Genomic DNA, 21,434 nt, shown 5'->3' on the forward strand with positions numbered 1-21,434 from the left:
AACATTTAATAGAGGAATATTGTGATGATGTACTGAAGTGTCAGAAAGAGCAATTGGTTCTTAAAGAGACAGAGGCCCAATTTCACAGCCTTAAGTTGCAAAGTCAATTTTTTATAAATCATATTAGACATATATGGCATTTTTATTATAAGTGAAGGTAGCATGGTTACTTAATTGTAATGAAAATGGCTCTATGTGCTTGGAATGTATATAATACCGCTCCTTTAAGAAGCATTTAGTGAGGCAGAAGCAAGTAGAACTAAAATTGCCAATCCACGCAAGTACTTAAAATGTACGTAAAATCATAAAAATGTTTCCTAAGTTTTAAGTATTTCCAGTTCTGCAGTCATTCTTTGTAAATGATTAGGTGTCTAAACCAACTTTCCACATGTCCTGTTGGTTTCTTCATTTCTCTCTCGTTGTTAGGACACTCTGAGAGAGTGCCCACAACATCTCCCCGGCACCGACTACGGCTGCCACGCCGGGCTGCAGTTCATCTCCCCGCTGTACTTCGTGTCGTTCGTGCTCACGGCTCAGTTCGTCCTGATAAACGTGGTCGTCGCCGTGCTCATGAAGCACTTGGACGACTCCAACAAGGAGGCGCAGGAGGACGCGGAGATGGACGCGGAAATTGAACTGGAGCTGGCTCAGGGGGGCCTCTGCTGCATGATGGGAAACATCGGCGCCATCGCCGGGGCGACAGGCGGGGCCGCAGCCGCGGCAGGTCTGGGGGGTGCGGTCGGGAGTCTGGGCGGCGGAGTAACGGCGCCACTTCAAGACGGAGCGGGAGGAGGAGGAGGCGGCGGCTCTGCTCACGACGGACACGCCCACCCGCGATGTCGGCTCTACTCGCCATCTCAAGTAAGTGGAATATCAGGCAATCAAGAAAACGATCGCTACACTTTTACTTTAAACATGCTGATTGGAGCTCTTTAAGGAGAAGCTCAGCTTAACCACTTTGCAATCATGCAGTTTAGAATACATTAACTTTGATCACATCTCTCCTTAACATTTGCATTTAGATGATCAGAGGAAAACATATGGAACTTTTTCAGTTTTTCTTCAACTTGTGGCTCATAGAATCCGTCCCGATGTGTTTGTGTTCTGTTTTTATGGAATAGGTGGTCATGATAGTAATACAGTTGCATTTTTGTTAAATTTCAATAGAATACTTCATAGGATGCAATAGAATTAAAAAATAGAGAATGATGATTTTGGTTTGTGCAGTAGAGCTTAAATCTGCCATATGTTACTTTTATGAAAAAGAAAATACATTTTTTTACATATTTGTTAGACCTATCACTAAGTCATGACAGTAAAGTATGAGACAGATGATCTGTGAAAAAATTCAAGCTCCTCTGCCTTCACCCAGTGCTAAATAGAAACAACCAATAAGAGCCAATAGGAGGGTCATAGCACTGTCAATCATCCTAGTGCATGCACTGCTCACAACCTTCCCCTACGCTACAGCTGGTTTGCCACAGCAAAGTCTGACATGAGTGCTAACACTAGTTAGCATGTCTACTGCTGTCTGTGGATAAACAGTTTTTCCGGTTTGGTAATTTACCCCATTTGCACATTTAGCAGCCCGTACACGACCATGATTGGCAGTGCTAAGCCACTCCTCCTGGCTCTGATTGGTTGTTTATGGTGGGGAGCGCTGCAGTTCTTCAGATGGCAATACTAACACAGGGAGGAGGATTGAGCTTTTCACAGATTATCCGACTCAAAGCGTACTGTCACGACACGGTAACAGTTTGAACAAATATGTAAAATAAACATATTTTGTAAAAGTTAAATACTGCAGCTTTAAATAGGTTAACTGTGCAATTTCTGATTGGATTATTCTTTTTCTGTTATGATCATTTCTAGACTTTATTAACTTCTCTCACAACACCAGTTGACAGGCTTTTTGGTAATAATGCAGCCAGAGTTGCTTATGTTGATATGAAATGCATATGACCTACTTGAGCAAATACAACATGAAGACACAAGGCGATACTGGAAGTCACACAGAGGAACCCAGCTCACAGATTTACCAGGATATTAAATAGCGGCTGTCTCCGTTATTCTAAAAATACCACCAGCGAACGCTCCGCCTATGTTGACTTTCATTCCTCAGCCGCCTGATTCATGATATCATAATCGCACTAGTGTAAAATTATAAGCCTTCTGCAAAATGGGAAGAGGCGCTTTGAGAAGGTTGTGAGCAAATTCGAAATGAAGGAAGTAAATGTACCGAAAAAGTCCGTGTGGAAATAAACGGGAAGGAGTGAAAACAGGAAAAAGAAGGAAGCAAAGCTCTGCATTCGAGGACAAAAAGGGGGGATGGAGGAATTGTTGAAGTAGATGAATGAGTAGGAAAAGAAAAGAGTGCATAAAAGTTCTGAATGTACCGAAAGAGAACTCTGCTTAAAAATGAGAGATTAAATTATCTGAATTTTGTGGTTGATTTCTTATCCCTGGAGTCTGTAAAGCTTTAAACCGTCTATTTCAGTTTTTGTTGAATATAATGTCTCCTTAAGAGCTCTATTATAGGAAGATATAAAGTAAGCATTGATTTTTCATTTCAAGCCTTACTTCTGTGACGATTCATAATTAATTATCCATGTTAGAAATGGAGGTGGCTTCTCTCCGTGTGTGAGAGAAAATTTTATTTTTATTATAAAGAGACAATGTTGGTGTGTGCTGAAAGTCAAATAAGTGGCAATGAATTTTTGGACACCATCCTGATAATAAAAATAGATAATTGTAAGGATTACATTTCTCACTTAGTAACAGCATCAACACTGAAAAGTGTTGTTACCACAAACTGATAGTTCTTATTTATGGTGCGTTCACTGGCTGAAGTGAGGCTAGATTTTGATTTTGGGATTGCTCAGACACTGGTCAGAGCTCACGAAGCTGTGAACTGTCAGGTTTCAAGTCCCGACTAATTTCCTCCCACATTTCAAAAAAATAAATAGGAATCAGACTCCGCCTCTAATTCCTACATTCACATTTTTGTCAGCTGTTCAGATCAAAGTTCAGAATCGAGGGGAAAGTTGTCTGATTCCACTCATCTGCCGTTTTATCAGTTCTTCTGTAATCAACAGGGATCCAGTTATTTCATAGTCGTGTTAAGTAACCGATCATTTGAAGTGACATTGAAATATGAACCGATATCTTTGTGCATCTTGTTATTTAAGTGCCAGCTGTGACTTAAACTCACATTGAAAATGATAATTAAAAAAAACTTAGCTTCTTTTTCAAAAGTACTTTTGTTAACAAACTAAATCTCGCAAGAAGTTTAATTTCGTCACCACATTGTCTGGATGAAAGGCTTCAACTGCCAGCTGCTCCTATCTTTTGTTTGATTGTCTTATTTGATGATGGACAGAAACAGAACAATGACTCTGGAGGTTTTTTTTTTTTTTTTTGTTAAAACCAGCAGGTGACGATTATTTTAATAAGAGCTGTCAAAGTGAATAAAAGATAATGAAAAAAAAATTTAATGAACAAAATCAGAGTTGAGATCTGTGACATCAACTGCAGAGGTTGGGATTCTTTTTGTGGCTTTAAACAGAGTTTGACTTTATCTACTTAATTATGTGGAAATGCTCGTCCTGCCTGCTTTAAGTAATCCTGGCTCAGACGTTTTAACCTGCTGAACTGTACAGAGTTACTGCCCAGCATATTGTTCTGTTTTGCTGTATTTACTATCTATTACACTTTTCTTTTTCTTTTTTTTAAGTACTTGTTTTGTTCCCAACTTGAAAAGACACGACGTCCTCTTCATATTAGTCATCTTCACAGCAACTCTGATTAGACTCTTTTTGGGAACCCTATCAGCAAAAATGCTCTGTAACCTTTCGTAGCATTGTTCACTAGCAAGAAATGACCTTTGTCACCCATCAGATGAAATAGCATTGAATCAATGGCGGAGCGGGAAGGGAAGAGAAAACAGCAATAGATGCTCTCAGAGGAGGGAAAACGGTGAACTGTGAGTGGGTGGCAGGCTCTCCCACAGGCTCATTGTCAGCTCACTGATGTCTTTAACTTTGCAAGATTGAAAAGAGAATGGAAAAAGAGAGGGAAGGGAAGACCTCCTTTTTCTTTAGAATTTGTTTATTTCAAGGAATATTCTGATTGGTCAGCAAACAGCCATTTCAGACATACAGCTTGCATATTCCTTTATGCTGATAGTAAGAGGTTTTTCAGAATGAGGGGTTCCCAACAACATTTTGCTGATAGGCTTGACTGAAAGTTGTCCATAACAAAGAGAAGGGAGAAGTTGGGTTGTGTCCCGATTGGCTTATTGGCTCTAGGAAATTACAAAGGATTCTTTATTCTTTTTTATTACTTGCGGCTCATACCAAAAATTCATGGACTGTTAATGGTCTGCATCTGGTAAATTTAAAAAGATGATGTGGCTTTTGTCCAAAAAAAAGAAAAAAAAGTTGAAATTTAGCTATAGGGGGCATTCACACAAGCTCTGATTAGTCTGCTTCAAGTAAACTGTAGTTCATTTGTCTAGAAAGTTCATTTTGTTTGGGGAGGCGTGAATGCACAAGCTAACTCTGGCCCGCTGAAAAACCTAGGTCTACGTTCGTTTTGAAGTGAACTCTGGTGCATTGCGAATGTGTATGTGAATGCCAAGCGGGCCGGAAACCGCTCTGCTGGATTCTGGTGCAGTGCATTCTGGGTAAATACATCACACACAAATGCATAGGTCTAGCGTTATCGGGAGAAATGGCTTGTCATCTTTTACTAAAGATGAAAGAGAAATGCTACAACCCCAACAATCTGACTCTACATCAGTTTTCTTTACATTTTGTGTATAAGGAAGTTGAGCTCAGTGACTTCTTCTGATGTCACTGTGAGTAGTTCTTGCTGCAGCGCCACCACAGGTGAGGAGGTGCACAAGTTTTTCAAAGTGTTTGGCTTGTTTGACAGTGCAGTCTGAAAGCAAACCTCACCAGCTGAAAATGGAAGTTGGATTGGTCCCCAAACGAACCGAATCTACCGGACTATCAATTACATTATCTAAGAATTCCCACCTTTTGTCTTTGCTGTGTCAGAATAAAGACTTGAGATCTGACGTGTGGAATCCCAGCTCTTCATCTAAATCTGGCCTTAAAACAACATCATAGTCCACCATTTGCAATAGCTTATTTCCAAACAAAACACTTACAAAAGCCAAAACGATATTATTTTAACGTGCCTGTTCAATAATTCATGTTGTCTGAATAATTTCACTTACTAATGACTCCAGCATGAGGAATCTGTGACGGGGTTGTTTCAAAGAAATATCCAAAAAAACAAACAAAAGAGCAGTGACCAATTACCACTAAGTAGACACAGTGTGAATTAAGATTTGTAAGGCCTTGAAAAGTGAAAACGAGCAACACCAATGCATTAATATGTTAATGCAGTTAATAAGAACTGCCTTGCCACCTTTATTTGTGTAATTAAAATGTTTTCCAGTCTCTCTCCCCCTGTCTCTCTCTTTCTTGCACACTAAGAGAAACAGAAACGGAGGGAAAAGTGAAACTCATTAAGGGCTAGTACAAAAAATATTATGAGTACATCCTATCTATAATAGTATATTGGCCAAAGAAATGGAAAGCAGATTGATGGGGCGTTTCAGCAATTCTTTTCAAAAAGTGAAACTGCTATTATGTAGATTTATTACACACAGTAATGTATTTCAAGCACTTATTTCTAATAATGTAGATTGTTAGGGTGCAATGAAAACCCAAATTTTCTGAAAAATTGAACAATAAGTACAGTAGAGCTAAATGTTTTTAATAACAAATGTTATTAAAATGCTAAATGTTTTTAAAAACAGCATTGATGCTGTTACTGATGGTAGTTTGTTTACTATCACTGTTTGTTTTGGAGTTGTCTCTTTAGTTTAGTGCTTCTTTTTGTTTACAGTTTATATCAGTTTCAGGCTTTTCCCTTTTGTTCACAGAGCCTTGTTTGCTTCCCAGCTCTTAATTATTTACCTCCACCTGATCCCTTCCCCAGCTGCATCCACTCACCTGTAATTAGCTCTTGTCCTTTTTTGTCATTGCCACGCCTTCCTTAATATTTAAACTTTTCAAATTGCATTAATTCTCACTGGTTCCTCTATTATATTTCCATGCTCCATTGCTTTTTTGATGCCTTGTTTTCTATGCTGGTCTTTGTTTCACGTTCAGAAGTACCTTTTTTTTTTTGCTTTTTTTCCCCCCATTTATTAAAGTCATCAAAGAATCCTTGCTCCACCACGTTTCTGAGCTTGGGTCCAACATTCTTATTCATCATAAAACTATCATGTAGTTAAAACTGTTAACTACAAAAAACATAACGCGCCTCCAAATCGTAGTGCAGCAAATAGAGCGGCTGCTCCCTCCGTCTTTTATCAAACGCCTTTTCTATTTGTTACATCTTTTATCGCTTAAAATGAGTCCACAAACTATCACTGCTGCTTCTAAATGGTCATCCGTGTTTGTTTATTGTAAATTCACATATTTTATGTTGGGGTTTTTACTGGATTTTCTTCTGGAATCGGGATGTTCGTGAGTGGAACCTGTTGGACTTTTATCGGCTCTGTGGTCACAGAGATCTGTGAAATCGGCCGACAATCCTTAAATCGTGCCGTGTGAACCAGACCTAAAACTCACAAGCTCTACTGTCTACTCCTATCCTCTCGACCTCTGCCCTAACACTCTCTGACTCTGGTCGCTATGGTAACGTTTAAACATCCCTTCAAAATAAGATACAGATGTGCAACAAAACCAAACATTTTACTTACGATAACGATTAATAGGAGCACTGAGCTTGTTTCTCTGCAGCAAGATGATCCCTTCTGGGAATGATGAGAGACAATAACACCCGAAGTGTTGCTTATGCTTGGTCTGTAGTAGCGAAGCAGTTTGAAGCTTCATTGCCTCATTAACGAGCCGGTCACCATATCATACAGAGCTTGGAATGTGGGAATCATCAACCGGGATAAATCCATTCTCCTGTCTCTTCTCTGGGTCTTTTCCCTTCATAAAGAAACTTTCCAAAGAATCTGATCTGTTTCTGACTCATTTTGCTGCTTGTGGCTCAATGTTGGCACGCAAGATGTAACCGAGAGAATCCGGTTAAAGGATTTTCAAAATAAAAGATCCTCCAGACTCAGATAATACATAAAACGGAAATATTTAATTTCCCCGCTGCCCGGGGGTTGGGGACCACTGCCTTACATAAGTGTTTTTTCAAACTGGGGACCACCAGGGGGCACTCTGGGGGCCTCAGAAAGTTGGAGTGAAGAAGAAGAAAAAACATGGGGAAAAAAAATATTTAATCTTATGAAAACTTTTAAATCTTAAATTTTTTCATCATAACTTTGGCTTTCCAATTATTTTTAATAAAATATAAGTTAAAATAATTGAATTAAATGTCATTTATGAAGCTCAGTTAAATTTATGTAGCTGCTTTGCTCCTCTAACTATCGTAGCAAGCAAGAAATGGAAACGTTTCTGACAAGAGAAAGATTGAAGGTTTTAAAAAAAAAAAACAAGAACTGGGAGAATAAAATCAAATTTGATGCTTTTAATATAAAACATTACATATTTTATTATTATCAAAAGAGGGGATTGTGTTGAATATTTGTATTATCTGGTAATAAAGCCATATTTTCTGAAAGTCAAATTTTTCCACAACAGAACTCATGACCATCTGAAATCAGGAGGCATGAGGAAACATTTATGCTAAATGAATGTAATAATTATACAATATTAAATAAAAAAACATTAAAAGTTCATGTTTCTTTACATATATTTTTTAGCATTGTCTGTTAGCTTGCAGAGGGGACCACAACCAGAGGTCAATGCTGTACAGGGGGTCATGGGATGGAAAAGTTTGGGAACCCCTGCTTTGCACTACAGTCAATCATTCATAAACATATTCACACACTGATTATGGTAAGCTACATTGTAGCCGCAACTGCTCTGGGGCAGATTGACAGAAGTGAGGCTGCCAATCAATCTGCGCCGCCGGACCCTTTGACCAACACCATCCGTCAAGGCGGGTCAAGTGTCTCGCCCAAGGACACATCGACGGAGCCGGACGGAAGACGAGCTCGTAACATCTGAAACTCAGTCCCTTTGTGCCGTTTTCCCTAAATACACCCAAGCAGTACCTTCATTGTGACAGCTTCACTAAAGAAGCGCAAATCTTCATAAGTAGTTGAGCCACACGGCACATCTCTCTGTGGCACCGTCTGAATGTTTTGAAGGAATATAAAGCGTATATTGAGGAAGATGAGCGTGTTGCACAATAGGGGCTTCAGAGTGTGAAGAACCCAGGTAGCAGTGAATCAAACGGGGTCATGGGCAAAGTTTACCACACTCACTGCCCAGGACAATCAATCAATCAAGCTGCCTCGCCCCCCCACTGTGCGCCTTGCCAGCATGTGAAGCGATGTGTACACTCAGTGAATACTTGGGCGCTGCCAAGGACTTGCTATTGTCTGTTGCCCTCTTCACCTTCCACCCTTTAGCAAGTCTTTTTAATGGTATCTGGATGGGCAAGGAAAAAAACAAGAGGAAAGGGTAACCACTGCAGGAACAAGCACAAAAACATTAGCAAGAGATGAAGAGAGAGGAAAGAGAAAGTAAAACAAAAAAAATAATTACCTGTTAATTAAGCGTCCAGTAGTTTAGAAAGAGCTTTGTAACCAAACTGCTCCATAAAAATAACAAGATACCAGGAGGCAAACTCTTAGGAGATGAATAGATTTTGACTAGGTGACAGAGACAAGATGGAAAAAAAAAAAAAATCACAATTAAACTTGCGAGGTTGACATTTGTCTCCGACTCCGGCCCCGTCGGCAGGAGGTACAAGTGCAAGAGTCAGTGATAACCGTCTTGCTGCTGCCAGTCGGAGCTGAAAATAACATCGGCTCCAACGTATTGCGCTTAATTAAACAGCAATTCCTGCGATGCACTCGGCATGTTCTACAGAGGAGGCAATAATGAAAGAGAAACCATAAAGGAACGGCGGAAAAGAATAGCTGACGCTTTAGTTTCTTCAAGTCTGAGTTCGGCATCGGAGAAACCCGACACAGATGATCAGATGTCGGCTAAGTTGACTTTTATTGACATCTAGAGAATAGGGATTTGATTGTCTTCTTGTTGCTTCTGAAAATGAAAGCTACATTCACTCTTCATCTTATGAGGTTACAGTAGCACCAAGCTACCATGTTTTTGCTCATGTTCCCAGTGAGGTAAACGGCGTGTTTGTTGATGTGTGCTGCAGGAGAGCCAGTGGCTGGACAGTGTGTCTCTGCTGATTAAGGACTCATTGGAAGGGGACATGATTGACAACCTCTCTGGGTCCGTTTTTCACCACTACTGCTCTTCTCCCGTCTGCAAGGACTGCAAGAGTCACCCGCAAGAGGTGAGTGTGGAAAACGCAAAAACACACACATTCCCTCCCTGTCTGTTACAAACTAATTCATTTTGCTGACCCTGAGGAAGGTGGAGACGGTACATTTATTATCTTATGAATTAGATGTCAATGTGCTGTTGCTTTTTTTTAACGTTGAGAAGTACAGCGTTGAAAACATACATTAACGATGTTGACATTTTTGCAGCTTCTGAGTTCTTCATGTTGGTCGTTGTGAACATTTGTCGCACATTTCATGTCAGTTACCCTAAAAGAAACATATTTGCTGAGAAAGACGGTGACCTGTTCAATGTACATTTTCTAAGCTGCGTATAAATATAACCTGATAATGTTTGGCGTTTTATTTACCGTGTTGCCGTCTGCGCACTGCAACGTGTGTGCTTTTGCTTCATGAATGGATGAGCTAATACCACTCCATCAACATTCTCATTTGAATAACGTGGCTCTTTTCAAGCCAGATGTAGACCACGTAGATCACCAACGCATTAGAGACACTTTGAGTGTCAGGCTTATTAGTGTATCTCGTCCCCCCCGAGATGCATCTGTCCCTGCAGGTCAACACAAGACCAAACGTCACTGTTGATCCACCACATGCTCCACTTCTAAAGGCTGTGTCCAGGTGCGTATATTCTCTAAAAAACAAATATCAGTGATTCATGAATAGACGAATCAAGACAGACAGTTTACATGAAAAGCAACAAAAGTGTTGAATATTTATATAATTCTTCTTGTTTTTAAATCTGTGGAGACAAATATATTCAATGAAACGAAACTCTATAACCTAATATCAAGTAGTAATATTAACATTATAGTAAACATTTAGTTCATTAAGAGGTATGTTTATGCTCAATAATCTTGCTTTCATTTATTTAAGAAATAAAGAAACCACCCTGTAATCCAGTCGATAATACTGTTAAGATAGTTTTTCATGGTAATGTTGTCTTTATTAGGTTAACAATTTAAGCTCTTTTTGTTAAATAAGTTCATTTCCACCTTACAAAATCAGTTTTTATGTTCATTAAGGTCACGTGATGTATAGTCTTCCATTATTAGTCAAACTTTTCTTTTTTTCTTTCAAAAATTATTTTTCTCACATCCTGGAGGACAGACCTCATAGCTGATTTATTCAGTGACCTGCGGGAGTTTTGTGACATTGTCTCTGCATAATACAGTCATGAAATGTCCAGTTTTTCAGTGACAAACATTTGACACATGCTAGTGTCATGAGCTAATGTGTTGCTTCAGTAAACTAGCTTCCTTGCTATTGAAAGTTCAATACACCCATTTTGCTTATTCTATCTACATAATCACTTAAATGTTTGTGTGGAAACATGTTTTATTTTATGAGTCAGGTACATTTGCTGTAAAAGGGCTTTACATAAGAGGTTGTATTCAACAGTTTTGAACTAACGTGTCTTCTACGCATAATCTAGCAAAGTTACCTTGGACTGCTGTGAAGAGTCATTTACAGTTAATACAGCTGACATTTCTAACGCAACTCAGTCAGTTCTATTTTCTCTTCACAGTAACTCCTATGCGCTCGTCTGACAACAGATGTTTAAAAAAAAACCTCATCAAAACTGCTTTGACGTTTCATGAGTTAACTAGTATCAGAACAGAACTCGTATCTTGTGTTGTAAGCAGTAAAGTTGACCTGTTTCCCAATCAATGGCCTTTGTTTTGTGATCCCAGTAACTATGCCCTAACTGCACCTATGGACCTACAACTGAAGGGTGCCCAGGAATGTTGCGGTACACATTGGGTGTATGGTCTGCTTTTACAATGGAAACAGACAAAACTACATACTGAACTACAACAACCTGTGCTGTACAGTGGAAGTGAAGCATTACAGATTTTAGTACTGTTTGGCTTAACAGTGCCACGCAGTTGCTGCATATTTGTTGGCTCTATATTCATGATCCATCCATGTTCCTTCATATCCCAAAGAGACTGCATTGGATTGAGAGTTGGTGGCTGGTGGTCAATGAATCCATTGAACTCATTGTCTTGTAAATAGACAAAACGTTGAGGCCTGGAAGGTGTGCAGTAACTTTAGTGTTTTGAAGTTGTTGTTTTTTAAACTGAATCTACATTTCTAGCTGTTTATATGAATTGTATGTGTATTTATTGTTTGTCTGGGCGGCTGTTTCTATGCAATATACTGTACACTTTTGAGTCCATTACAAAATTCCGCTATGGGACAATAAAGTTTGTTCTATTCCAAGTACCAATCAGATGCTATGTTGGTACATAGTGGTTATGCAAGGATATTTAGGTCTGGTTATGTTCAAGGGACATTTATGTAAAACTTTGGAACCAAAGTTTTACAAGGGAATACCCTCAGCACACATCACTCTACCACCAGCATGAACTGATGAATTCATACTGTCATGTTTGCATTAAATTGTGTCTCTACCATCTGAACGGCACAGCCGAAACAGAGACAGTATCAGACTAGGGAACGTCTTTCCAAACTGTTACTGAGAGTTTATAATCGCCCATCATGTGTTTTAATACTGTAAATTACTCCAGTCTAAATAAATGTGTGTACAAACTGTGGTTTTGCGTTGCGGTGAAGTGTGTGACCGAGACGTGATCCTGATCTTGTGCATGTGTTTTATTTTGAATCAACGCCGTTGTGAATCTGGGTTTTTGTTAAAAGTAAAACTAATCACTCATTAACTTTTAATGTGTGTTTAAACAAATTAAAAAACTGTTTACACTAAACAGAAATAAGTCAAAATCTTGTCCTGTTTTAGTTAGAAAAATACTTATTAAAACACTTAAGACTTTTACATTCTCCTTCACTTCAAATCAGTTGGTATTCCTAACCTATACGTCACATTTTGTTTCCTGATTCCTGACTGACTGTTTGCGATGCAGGTCCGACTGGCAGAGGTGGAGCAGGCGTCACTGATGTCAGAACAGCTGTCAGACAAATCCTCCTCTCCAGCGTTACCCGATGACCTCAGCCTGGATGAACACAGCAGCTACCAGCTGCTTGTCAGAGACAGTCAGGTGTGTGTCTCGACTCGCTCGCTCACGCCTAACAAGACCTTTCCAACTCACTTGTCACACTTGTGTTGTTTCACACCGGTTACCCATAATTCTCTCCATGGACGAGATATTGTTATATTGAATTTTACGCTTTTTTTAAAAACAATTTATAGCACCTAAGGGACTTTTTTTTTTTTTTTACGTCAAACTTTAATGAATAGAACAATAATTGAAAAACCATTCATACCTCTTGAATATTTCCACTTTTTCATGCTAAAAAGCAAAGTTGAGAGCATTTTAGGAGGTTTTTATGTGATAGACCAACACAATGTGGTGCGTAATTGTGAATGGGGAGGAATATGATTTATAATTTTCATGTTTCAGACGAAAGGAAAATCTAAAAAGTGAGTCTTGCATTTGTTTAAACTCCCTGGGTCAATACTCTGGAGAACCACATTGTATACCACTACAAATATTTAGGAACATTCTTTTACAAGCTTTATCATTTAGGCACTGAAACTAATGTCCATTCTACTTTGTGAAATAAGTTAAACTCAGTCTGATTGTATGGATCGTGTCTCTGAATTCAAATTTTCTAAAATTCTCAATTACATGTAAGCGTGGACTTTGCATGTGCCATATTCTTCCATTTTGTTTAGAAGGTTTGGTTTAAACTGTTAACGCTACATTAAAGCTGCAGTAAGTAACTTTTACAGAAATATGTTTTCACTTATTTGCTAAAACTGTCACTATGTTGTCATGACAGTATAATGTGAGACAGGTAATCGGTCAAATCCTCCACCTTCTCCCTGAACTGCTATTTCCATTTGAAGGAATGCATCAAAAACAACCAATCAGAGCCAGGGGGAGGGTCTTAGCGCTGTCAATCAAGGCTGCTCAAAGTCCTGATGGTGGAGAAACAACTTGATGTTACAGGAAAACCGATTCTCAGCCATTATCTGTGTTCATGCTAACTGGCCTGAGCTACCACAACATGCTATGCTAGCTGCAGCTTATCGGTGAATAAGACAGAGAGTGAGGATGAGCCTCACAGGATTGTGATTGACAGCGCTAAGACCCGCCTCCTGGCTCTGATTGGTTGTTTTTGGGGCAGAAGGCAGAAGAGCTCCAATTTTTCATAGATTATCTGTCATATTCTATACTGTCACGACATATTGATAGTTTCACTAAATGTGTAAAAAAAAATTTTTTTTTGCAAAAGTTATATACTGCAGCTTTAAATATCTTTGTAGCTTCATCCCCAGCTGGTCTGGTGTAGTTTGGTTTTCCTCTGTTTGTTTTCTGATGTCCTTTAACAGACCTTCACTGAAAATCTGCATTTTACTCACATTTAATGACACACAGGTTGACTTGTTACTTCTTCTAACAGCGACTGGCCGCTCCTCATTTACAGGTTTCAGTATAAAGGGTATTGAATACAAATCCATGCCACACTCTTCAGTTTTTCCTATGGCAGCAAGTGACACTATGTATCCTTTCCTGCCACTTCACAGTCATGCACCATTTGGTACTGTTGTTCCACGCCAATTCCCAACAAAACATTTGTAGATTTGCTGATGTAATGAGACAAAAAAAAAAAATTTAATAAAAAATGTAAAAATTCAAGAGGTGTGAAAACCTTGGTAAGACTTCAAAAGATACTGTCATTTGGGCTTTAAAGAGCTACAAATCATCCTGACAGGCTAACTTGCTAATCACCTTTAATTACCATTTATGCTTCAGCGAGTGACTGAAACATGTCTCCCACTGTGTTTTGATGTGGTTGAACTGGTGTGGGGGTGTGTGTGTGCGGTGTAAGACCGAATGTGTCTTTCATATTTCCATCCTCAGACTTGCTCTTTGCTTCCAGCCCACCTGGCCTGTTTCATCTCTGCTCAGTTCATTTGATCCCGCGGTGCAGTCGACAACAGTGACGACGACGACAACTAAGCAATTTGATGCTTTGAAGGCGGTTGTTGTTATATACCTGTTAGCGCTAGAAATTTCAAATCAGCCTTGCATGAATGCACAAAGGTGGGGGCATGATGAGCAAGCGTTTTGAAAGTGGAAACAAATTGATTTCCATCACGGCGCGAGGAAATGAAAGGCTTCAGTGAAACTTCAGTGCATTTTGGGCAAAGCGCCAAGTCTCTGCATAGTTTTCCTTCTGGACTGACCCAGCTTCTTAAGAATTTCTTCTGTGTTTTTTTGTGGGGGGGGGGGTTTCTTCCAGAGGGGCAGCAGTGACTCCCACAGCTCAGAGGAGTTGCTCATGCAGGAAGGCCGCAGGAGACTTTACCCCTCTAGTTCAGGAAGCGAAGAGTTCCTCCATCCACCTCTTAAACCTCCTTCTGTGGAGCAGCAAACCTCAGCACACGAAAAAGGTACTGCAGAGGATTTTTTATTTTTTATGTTTTTTTAAAAAGCTTCTTTTTTAAATTTTCTTTTTTCCTGTTGTGGAAAAAAATGTATTTAAAAAAACACTGTTAGATGTAATCACTCAATCAGGTTTATTTGTATATTGTGCACAATACAGAGAGCTTGTAAGACAGTGAATGATGAAGAAGTTCTGAATGAAAAGCTCCTCCAGGCAGAGTCAACACATGAGTTGTACACCAAGGATAAGAATCCAAAACATGGGAAACAGCTGCAGGAAAACAACTTCCAATCTTGTGTGTGTGTGTGTGTGTGTGTAGCTCAAGCAGGTAATATAACATTTAATATGTTATATTAAATGCTTGTGAGAGTTCACAAGCATTTAATATAACATAATCAGCAGATGTTAACTTATAATCATTTTCCCACCACATTTCCTTATGTAACGTTTTCTGGAGAAACATTTATCCGCCGCTAACGGTGGCCATGCTAGCTAGCCTTAGCATTTGTGGCTAGCTGTGTTGTGGTGAACTAGTTGTAGCGTAGCACGGAGGAAGAGGGGAGTAGTTGGGAGGGAGGGGTGAGAACGGTGTGTAAACGAGAGTAATTGACAGCGCTAAGACCCCCCTCCTGGCTCTGATTGGTCGTTTCTGACTGGTGTATTTCTGCAGTCAGTACTGGGAGAACTGGGAGAAGGTAGCAGATAGATTTTCTGTCTCATATGTCACAAAATAATGATAATTTTAATAAATATGTAAGAAGAAAAAACATTTTTATTTTATAAAAGTTCTATAGTGCAGCTTTAAGAAAAATGCCAAAAATGAGAACAAATATGATTATTAGTAGTGAGGCAGATAAGAATCTGATACCTCCTGATTTCTCCTTGTCTCAACATGAGGTGAAATGCTTACTTTAGATAAATGATGACCCATCTGATGACACTTATAGGCCGTATGGTTTGATGTATGCACACGCTAAAATGCTGATCAGGAAATTCGGCTGAGTGCTCAAGTTGTTTGAAAATAGCTCTTTTTAAAGCCTTTCGTAAACGGCCCATCTGTGGCGACGGCGGCGCACAGGAAGCAGCACGCAGAAACTTTATCCGGCGTACATTACTGGTACGAGGCTACAACTCGACGTGCCACATGGAGTAATGCTAGCCATCTGTTTGTGGATGTTTTTGTTCCCCCATGCCCTGCAGTGCTCAGGAAGCTCATGTGTAGATTATCTCTCGTTGCAATTTTGGAACGCGTCGACTTCGATCTCTTTTTACTTTTTATTTTATTTTTTTACCTCTTTGCACTTCAGACCCTTCACTGTGTCCAGAATAAAGATGGTCCGATTCATTTTTGATGTATTTACAAAAGCTGATCTTTACTAAATTGTCGCCTTCCTTCCGCAGAAGGCGATGAGAACACACACAGTGGGGCTGCTGATGTGGCTTCGCCCGTGTTTCAGCTCCCTGCAGACTTTTTCCACCCAGCCGCCGCAGCGCATTCAGACGGTCAAGGGGACAGCATGAGGCCGAGGGACATGGACCTGTCCCGGCTGGCGTCCCCTGCCTCCTGGGCCTCTCTACACTCTCCCGGAGCCAACAGCAGGCCTCTGAGCTCTCAGGTAAAAGCACAAGGCTTTTCTCTTTTAAACATGGAAAACACATCTAGCTATGTTTTCCATGTGTCTAATTTAGAGAGAGTCTTGACGCTTTAATATCCTTGAATCCATGGATCTTAAATCCCAGGTTTTTTGGACTTCCAGTAACATAAATCTGTTGGTTTTGCCTTTAAGTCAACACTTAACTGAGTGAAGTGAGAGTTTTCAAACAGTCCGGCCTTTCTTCCAGACAGTAACTGTGTTTTTTTTTTTTGTTTTCTGCAGCTGAACATTTCTTATCGCTGTTTAATGAGAATCCTACTCCACAGTGAAACTAACACAACGCCTTTTGTTGGCTTCTGCATGAAACAACCCAGAATTTAAAAAAAGCAGCTTTTTTTAGTTCTTGCTCTTTTTGTAACCATGGAAACAGATCCCCCCCCCCACTCTTGTGTACCTGCTCGGTTTGTTTACCTCGTGCCTGAGAGTCTCTGTGATCCTCAGCTGCTACAGTAATGCTCTGCGGCGCTCGGCTAATTAGCCTACCCAGCCCAGAGCCTGATACTGACGCGCTGCACGCTGTTTTCCCCTCTGGCTCAGGTTCTTACTGTCTCCCATGTTGCCTTTTTATTCTGTTTCTTGCATTTCTCCCTCCCTGGTGCTCTTTCTCTTCGTGTGTCCCTTATGAGCCTTATTAGTCTTTTGGATACACTCATGTCAGTCTGACTTTGTTTCAAAACACAAACATGAGAAATAGATAGAAAGGTGGATGGATAGTTAGATAGATAGATAGATGGGTGGATAGATTGATTTTTAATCTCTGAGTGTACTTTCATTACTATGCCATTATTATTGTAGTTGTTGAAAACAGACCCAAAATGACAATATTATCATTTATAGCAATCATTTCTGGGACAATTGTGACAGGTCTACCAACATTCTGTTTTATAAAACTCTTTTTCTTTTTTTGCAGTATTCAGATTACCATAACTTTGGGTTTTCAGTGGCTGCACAATTATCATCAGAAAAATAGAAAAATATCACTGTGTGTAATGAAATGCATTAACTTTTCAAAAACTCAGTAATCATTCTCTTTGTGCAGCATCCATCGCACAGCGACTCGTCCTTGGCCACGGGCAGTTCAGATGGCAGCCTGCAGGCCGCGCCGGATGAAGGGCTCGGCTTTGGCGTGTGCCCACCTCGACATCTGGATCTCCCCGTGCCCGTCCTCCGCCCGGTCGCCGCCATCGCGTTGCGCCCTAAAGAGCAGCCCACAGCGGACCGGGGGCAGTCACCGCAGATTGGACAGAGTTCTGCCACTCGGAGGAAACAGAGGAGCCACAGCAGCAGCGGCCCCGGCTGCCCCCAACAGGACTGCGTGGACCCTTCAGATGAAGAGGCGGGCACAGGGACTGGAAGGGACGGCTGCCACCAGGCCCTCTGCGGCGAACACTTCTCAGAAACGCTCAACAGTCTGTCCCTCACGTCGCTGCTCGCCCCGGGCTCTCTGGCACCCACGGCGATGAAGAAATGCAACAGCACGGGATCGATAGTCGGCTCGAGCCCGTCCGCCCGGGGTAAAGACGGCCGACACACGTGCGCCGTAGATCCCCCCGGATTCTCGTCCAGTCCTTGGATCGAGGGGAGGGGAGAAGCGTCGCTGGAGGACAGTAACGCGATGAAGAGCAGCGCTCGGCATTTCAACACAAAAGACAGGAAAAAAAGATGAAACGCACGTTGGTCTTCTGTCGCCGAACAGTGAAATCCTCTGCGTTTGTGGTGTTTGAACGTAGCAGGAAGAGACTCCTCAACGCGTGTCCTTTGTTCAGTGCTCTGTTGTACTCTGTCGGGATCAGTCATTTCTTTAAAAGATGCCTAATTCTTTCCTTTTTGCACAGGATATGGTTACTTTTTGACAGGTTTTAGCAGTAATTACAAGTTGATTCACTTTTTTTTCCTTTTTTTTGGCATAGCCATGATTTGGCTTTGAACTTTGACAGGCTTGGGGGTTTTATGGAAGAAGCATTTAGAGAGCACAGGCCTGAAGTTTGCAGTGATTACTATGATGACATTCAATTACAAGAGACGGGGCCCCATTGACCCCGTGTGCCCACAGCCTTTGTGCAAAAACAAAACAGTCTTACGTGACTGCAGACGACCTCTGAAGCTCCTTTTTGAGGAAACACTGAACTTTGTACAGCTAGTCTTTTAAGGTTTTTTTAATATCCACGGATAACAGTAGCATCCCCTTTTTTGGAATCTTTGGTGAATCTCATAGATTAAGACAGACTATGTATTTTTACTTTTTAGACTATTATTATTATTATTTGTTCATTTGTTGATTTTGAAGACACACCCACCGGCCTCCGTTTGTGGGAACCAGGCAGAGGACAGGAATATAAAGGAGCCTCTGACCTGACAAAGGGACTCTTGTTGAAAAGAGTCCATGAATGCTGCTGAGAATTAGAGTGAGGAGTAGGTGGGAGCATTGTTCACTTTAACAGAGGGAACCATTTTTACTTTTCAAGTGCATATGAAGGGCTATAATGTACTGAGGGCAAACCTGGGCTAAATGCTATGGTTCTTATTCAGTTTTATTAGAAAATATTATCAAGGCACCTCCACTGACCTGAAAGACCTCACGACTTTAGACATGGAAAATGTAGGCAATAGTTGTTTCCATACTAAATGTTTTAAACCTCCAAAATATATTTCAGAAGAGTAAGTAACCTTAGAAGTGAGATAATCACTTTTATATCAGAATAATGAATACTTTTCGCAGTCTCTGCAAGAAGACAGCAGGTCCTTGTTAGCTGTTGGGGCAGGTCTTTGGATAGGCTTAAAGGGATCTGGTTTAATCCAGTCTGACCAGCTTAGCTAAAGCACAGCCTTCATTAACACCGTTTTCTTTGTTTTTGGGGGATTTTCTTAGAGGGTTTTCTTGTGAGTCTTAATTGGCAGGGTGCTCAACAGTTTGCACCTTTGCTCTTTCGTACTTTTGCAGTTCGGTTTGTTTCATACGTCGCTTTGGACACGTTGTTGGTACCCGACTGTCCGTCAATTCATAGCAGCCTTAGGGAATTTTCACACCCGCACTGGTAAGAAGGGAGTCCAAATACTTTTTGTTAACATCTATTCATAGTCTACCGCAAAGAAAAGAAGTTATGTGATTTCAGCTGAGAGAACGAATTGCCATAGAGGCAAACTGATCCAAAGTTTTTTTTTGTTGTTTGTCCTTTTTTTTTTTAGCAGAGCTAATATCTAGCTTATTGGCTTGGAAACCCTATCGGTTCTTTGAGTTGCAAAGACACATATCTAACAAAAATGAGTGCTGAAAAGGTCATCCTAAAGTTATATACTACTGATCCAATCCAAACAGAATATAAAGAGACCTCTGTTATGATCCTTAAACTTACAGTATGTAACTTTTACAAAAATGTCACCATGTCATCACATTATGGTATGAGGCAGATGATATGTCTGTCTCATAAAAAAAAAAAAAATTGAGCTGTCAATCACCCTCGTCCACACGCCGCTCATACACTTTCCATCGCAGGCATGGTCATTTCCGTGGTTTCGGTTTCCTGAATAGAACGGTAACTTGTTTCTCCGCCATTAGCACATTTAGCAGCACGTGACTGAGGATGGCTGACAGCGCTAAGACCCTTCCCTTCGCTCTGATTGGTTGTTTTTGACCGGGAGCGGCACATTTCTTCAAACGGTAACAGTAGTTCAGGGATGAGGCGGAGGAGCTCCATTTTGTCACAGATTATCCGTCTCGTATCGTGCTGTGACAACATGGTGACAGTGTTAACAAATATGAAGAAACAAACAGAACAAAACACAAGTTTGGATCCTTCTTTACACAATCGACCACATAGATTTCCTTTAAAATCTATGTGGTCGAGTCGGTTTTTCAAAAGTGAGCCCAAAAGTTATTTGACCCAGGTCTGCTTGAGTGTAGCACGTCTTTAGAAAACAGCATAGCAAGCAATGTTGGTTAAATTGATGTTGTATGTTCATATTTGAGTTGACTAAACGGGATTACAAATTGTTTAATACATGTCACAGTCCATAAATAGCCAACCAGGTAGACCTCAGGTGGACAAATGCACACAAAAAAAAAATCATACATACCATCGGAAATATCATACAAACACCTTCATACCAAGATGTTGATGTCAACACTATGCAGGATTTCTCTGTGCTTGTTTCAGACAAGAGAGAGGAAACCTCGGTGTTTATGATCGCTGCTCTGTCTTCATCCCCTTCGTTAAGCTAACCCAATTGCATTACCAAGTATTAAATGACTACCCCACCTCTATTTGAGATATGCAATATATGCGATGTGATGATGTACAGCCAGATGTGTGAGACTCATAGAGACAGACAATATAAAGAGAGGAGATTGTAATTCATGAATTTATGTATTGGAATAAAATGTCACCATCATTCAAAAAGGTCACCAAAAGGAGGATTGTGTATTCATGTATTCTGAATTGTGTTTCCTTTCACCGCCATCTCAACCCAATTTTAGTTTACCAAATTGCATGTTTTTTTTTTCCCTTTCTTTTTCTTTTTGTTTTCTTAAATGTCAAACTTGTGTCATAAAACAATGGAATAGCTTTTCAACCGTGTTTGATGTCCTTTCGTAATGTTTTAATGAGACAGTAAGTAAATCTTTGTTTGTGTGGGATACCTCATGTGGGGTGTAAGGATGCATTAGTCCTGTCTGTGCTCTGAACCACCATCTGGATATTCAATGGAAGATCTACTGGGAGCAAATGCAGTCGGTTTAGCAGTAGAATCACACGGGAAACAAAAAATGACTAAAAAAATGTAGTCAGGATCATGGCAGCAACATTTTGTACAGACTGCAACCGGTCCAGGAAAGTTTTGCGCAGATGCGTGTAGAGAGTGTATTACATTAATACAGAGGAGACAAAAAAGCTTGAAGAAAATATTCTACTTTAGGAGAAGAATCAATGGAGCTCAATGTGGCATTATTACTCCAATCATACAAACTGGATCAAACCAGATGATTG

General features: G+C 40.3%; 1 protein-coding gene across 2 annotated transcripts in view; it reads left to right on the forward strand.

The window, feature by feature from the left end:
- Nucleotides 1-21,021, forward strand: part of LOC116720298 (voltage-dependent T-type calcium channel subunit alpha-1I-like) — a 209,908-nt gene extending 188,887 nt beyond the window's left edge. Inside the window, exons 33-38 of one of the 2 annotated variants that reach the window (XM_032563460.1) lie at nucleotides 427-861; nucleotides 9,274-9,414; nucleotides 12,307-12,441; nucleotides 14,654-14,804; nucleotides 16,199-16,413; nucleotides 17,492-18,118. In XM_032563460.1, coding sequence (XP_032419351.1) covers nucleotides 427-861; nucleotides 9,274-9,414; nucleotides 12,307-12,441; nucleotides 14,654-14,804; nucleotides 16,199-16,413; nucleotides 17,492-18,118 — 1,704 coding nt within the window. Of the gene's footprint in view, nucleotides 1-426; nucleotides 862-9,273; nucleotides 9,415-12,306; nucleotides 12,442-14,653; nucleotides 14,805-16,198; nucleotides 16,414-17,491 lie in introns of both variants that reach the window. The other variant, XM_032563461.1, reaches the window with a different exon arrangement.
- The last annotated feature ends 413 nt before the right edge of the window (nucleotides 21,022-21,434 follow it).

The sequence above is a fragment of the Xiphophorus hellerii genome, chromosome 5 (genome assembly GCF_003331165.1).
Source record: "Xiphophorus hellerii strain 12219 chromosome 5, Xiphophorus_hellerii-4.1, whole genome shotgun sequence".
Taxonomy (NCBI): domain Eukaryota; kingdom Metazoa; phylum Chordata; class Actinopteri; order Cyprinodontiformes; family Poeciliidae; genus Xiphophorus; species Xiphophorus hellerii.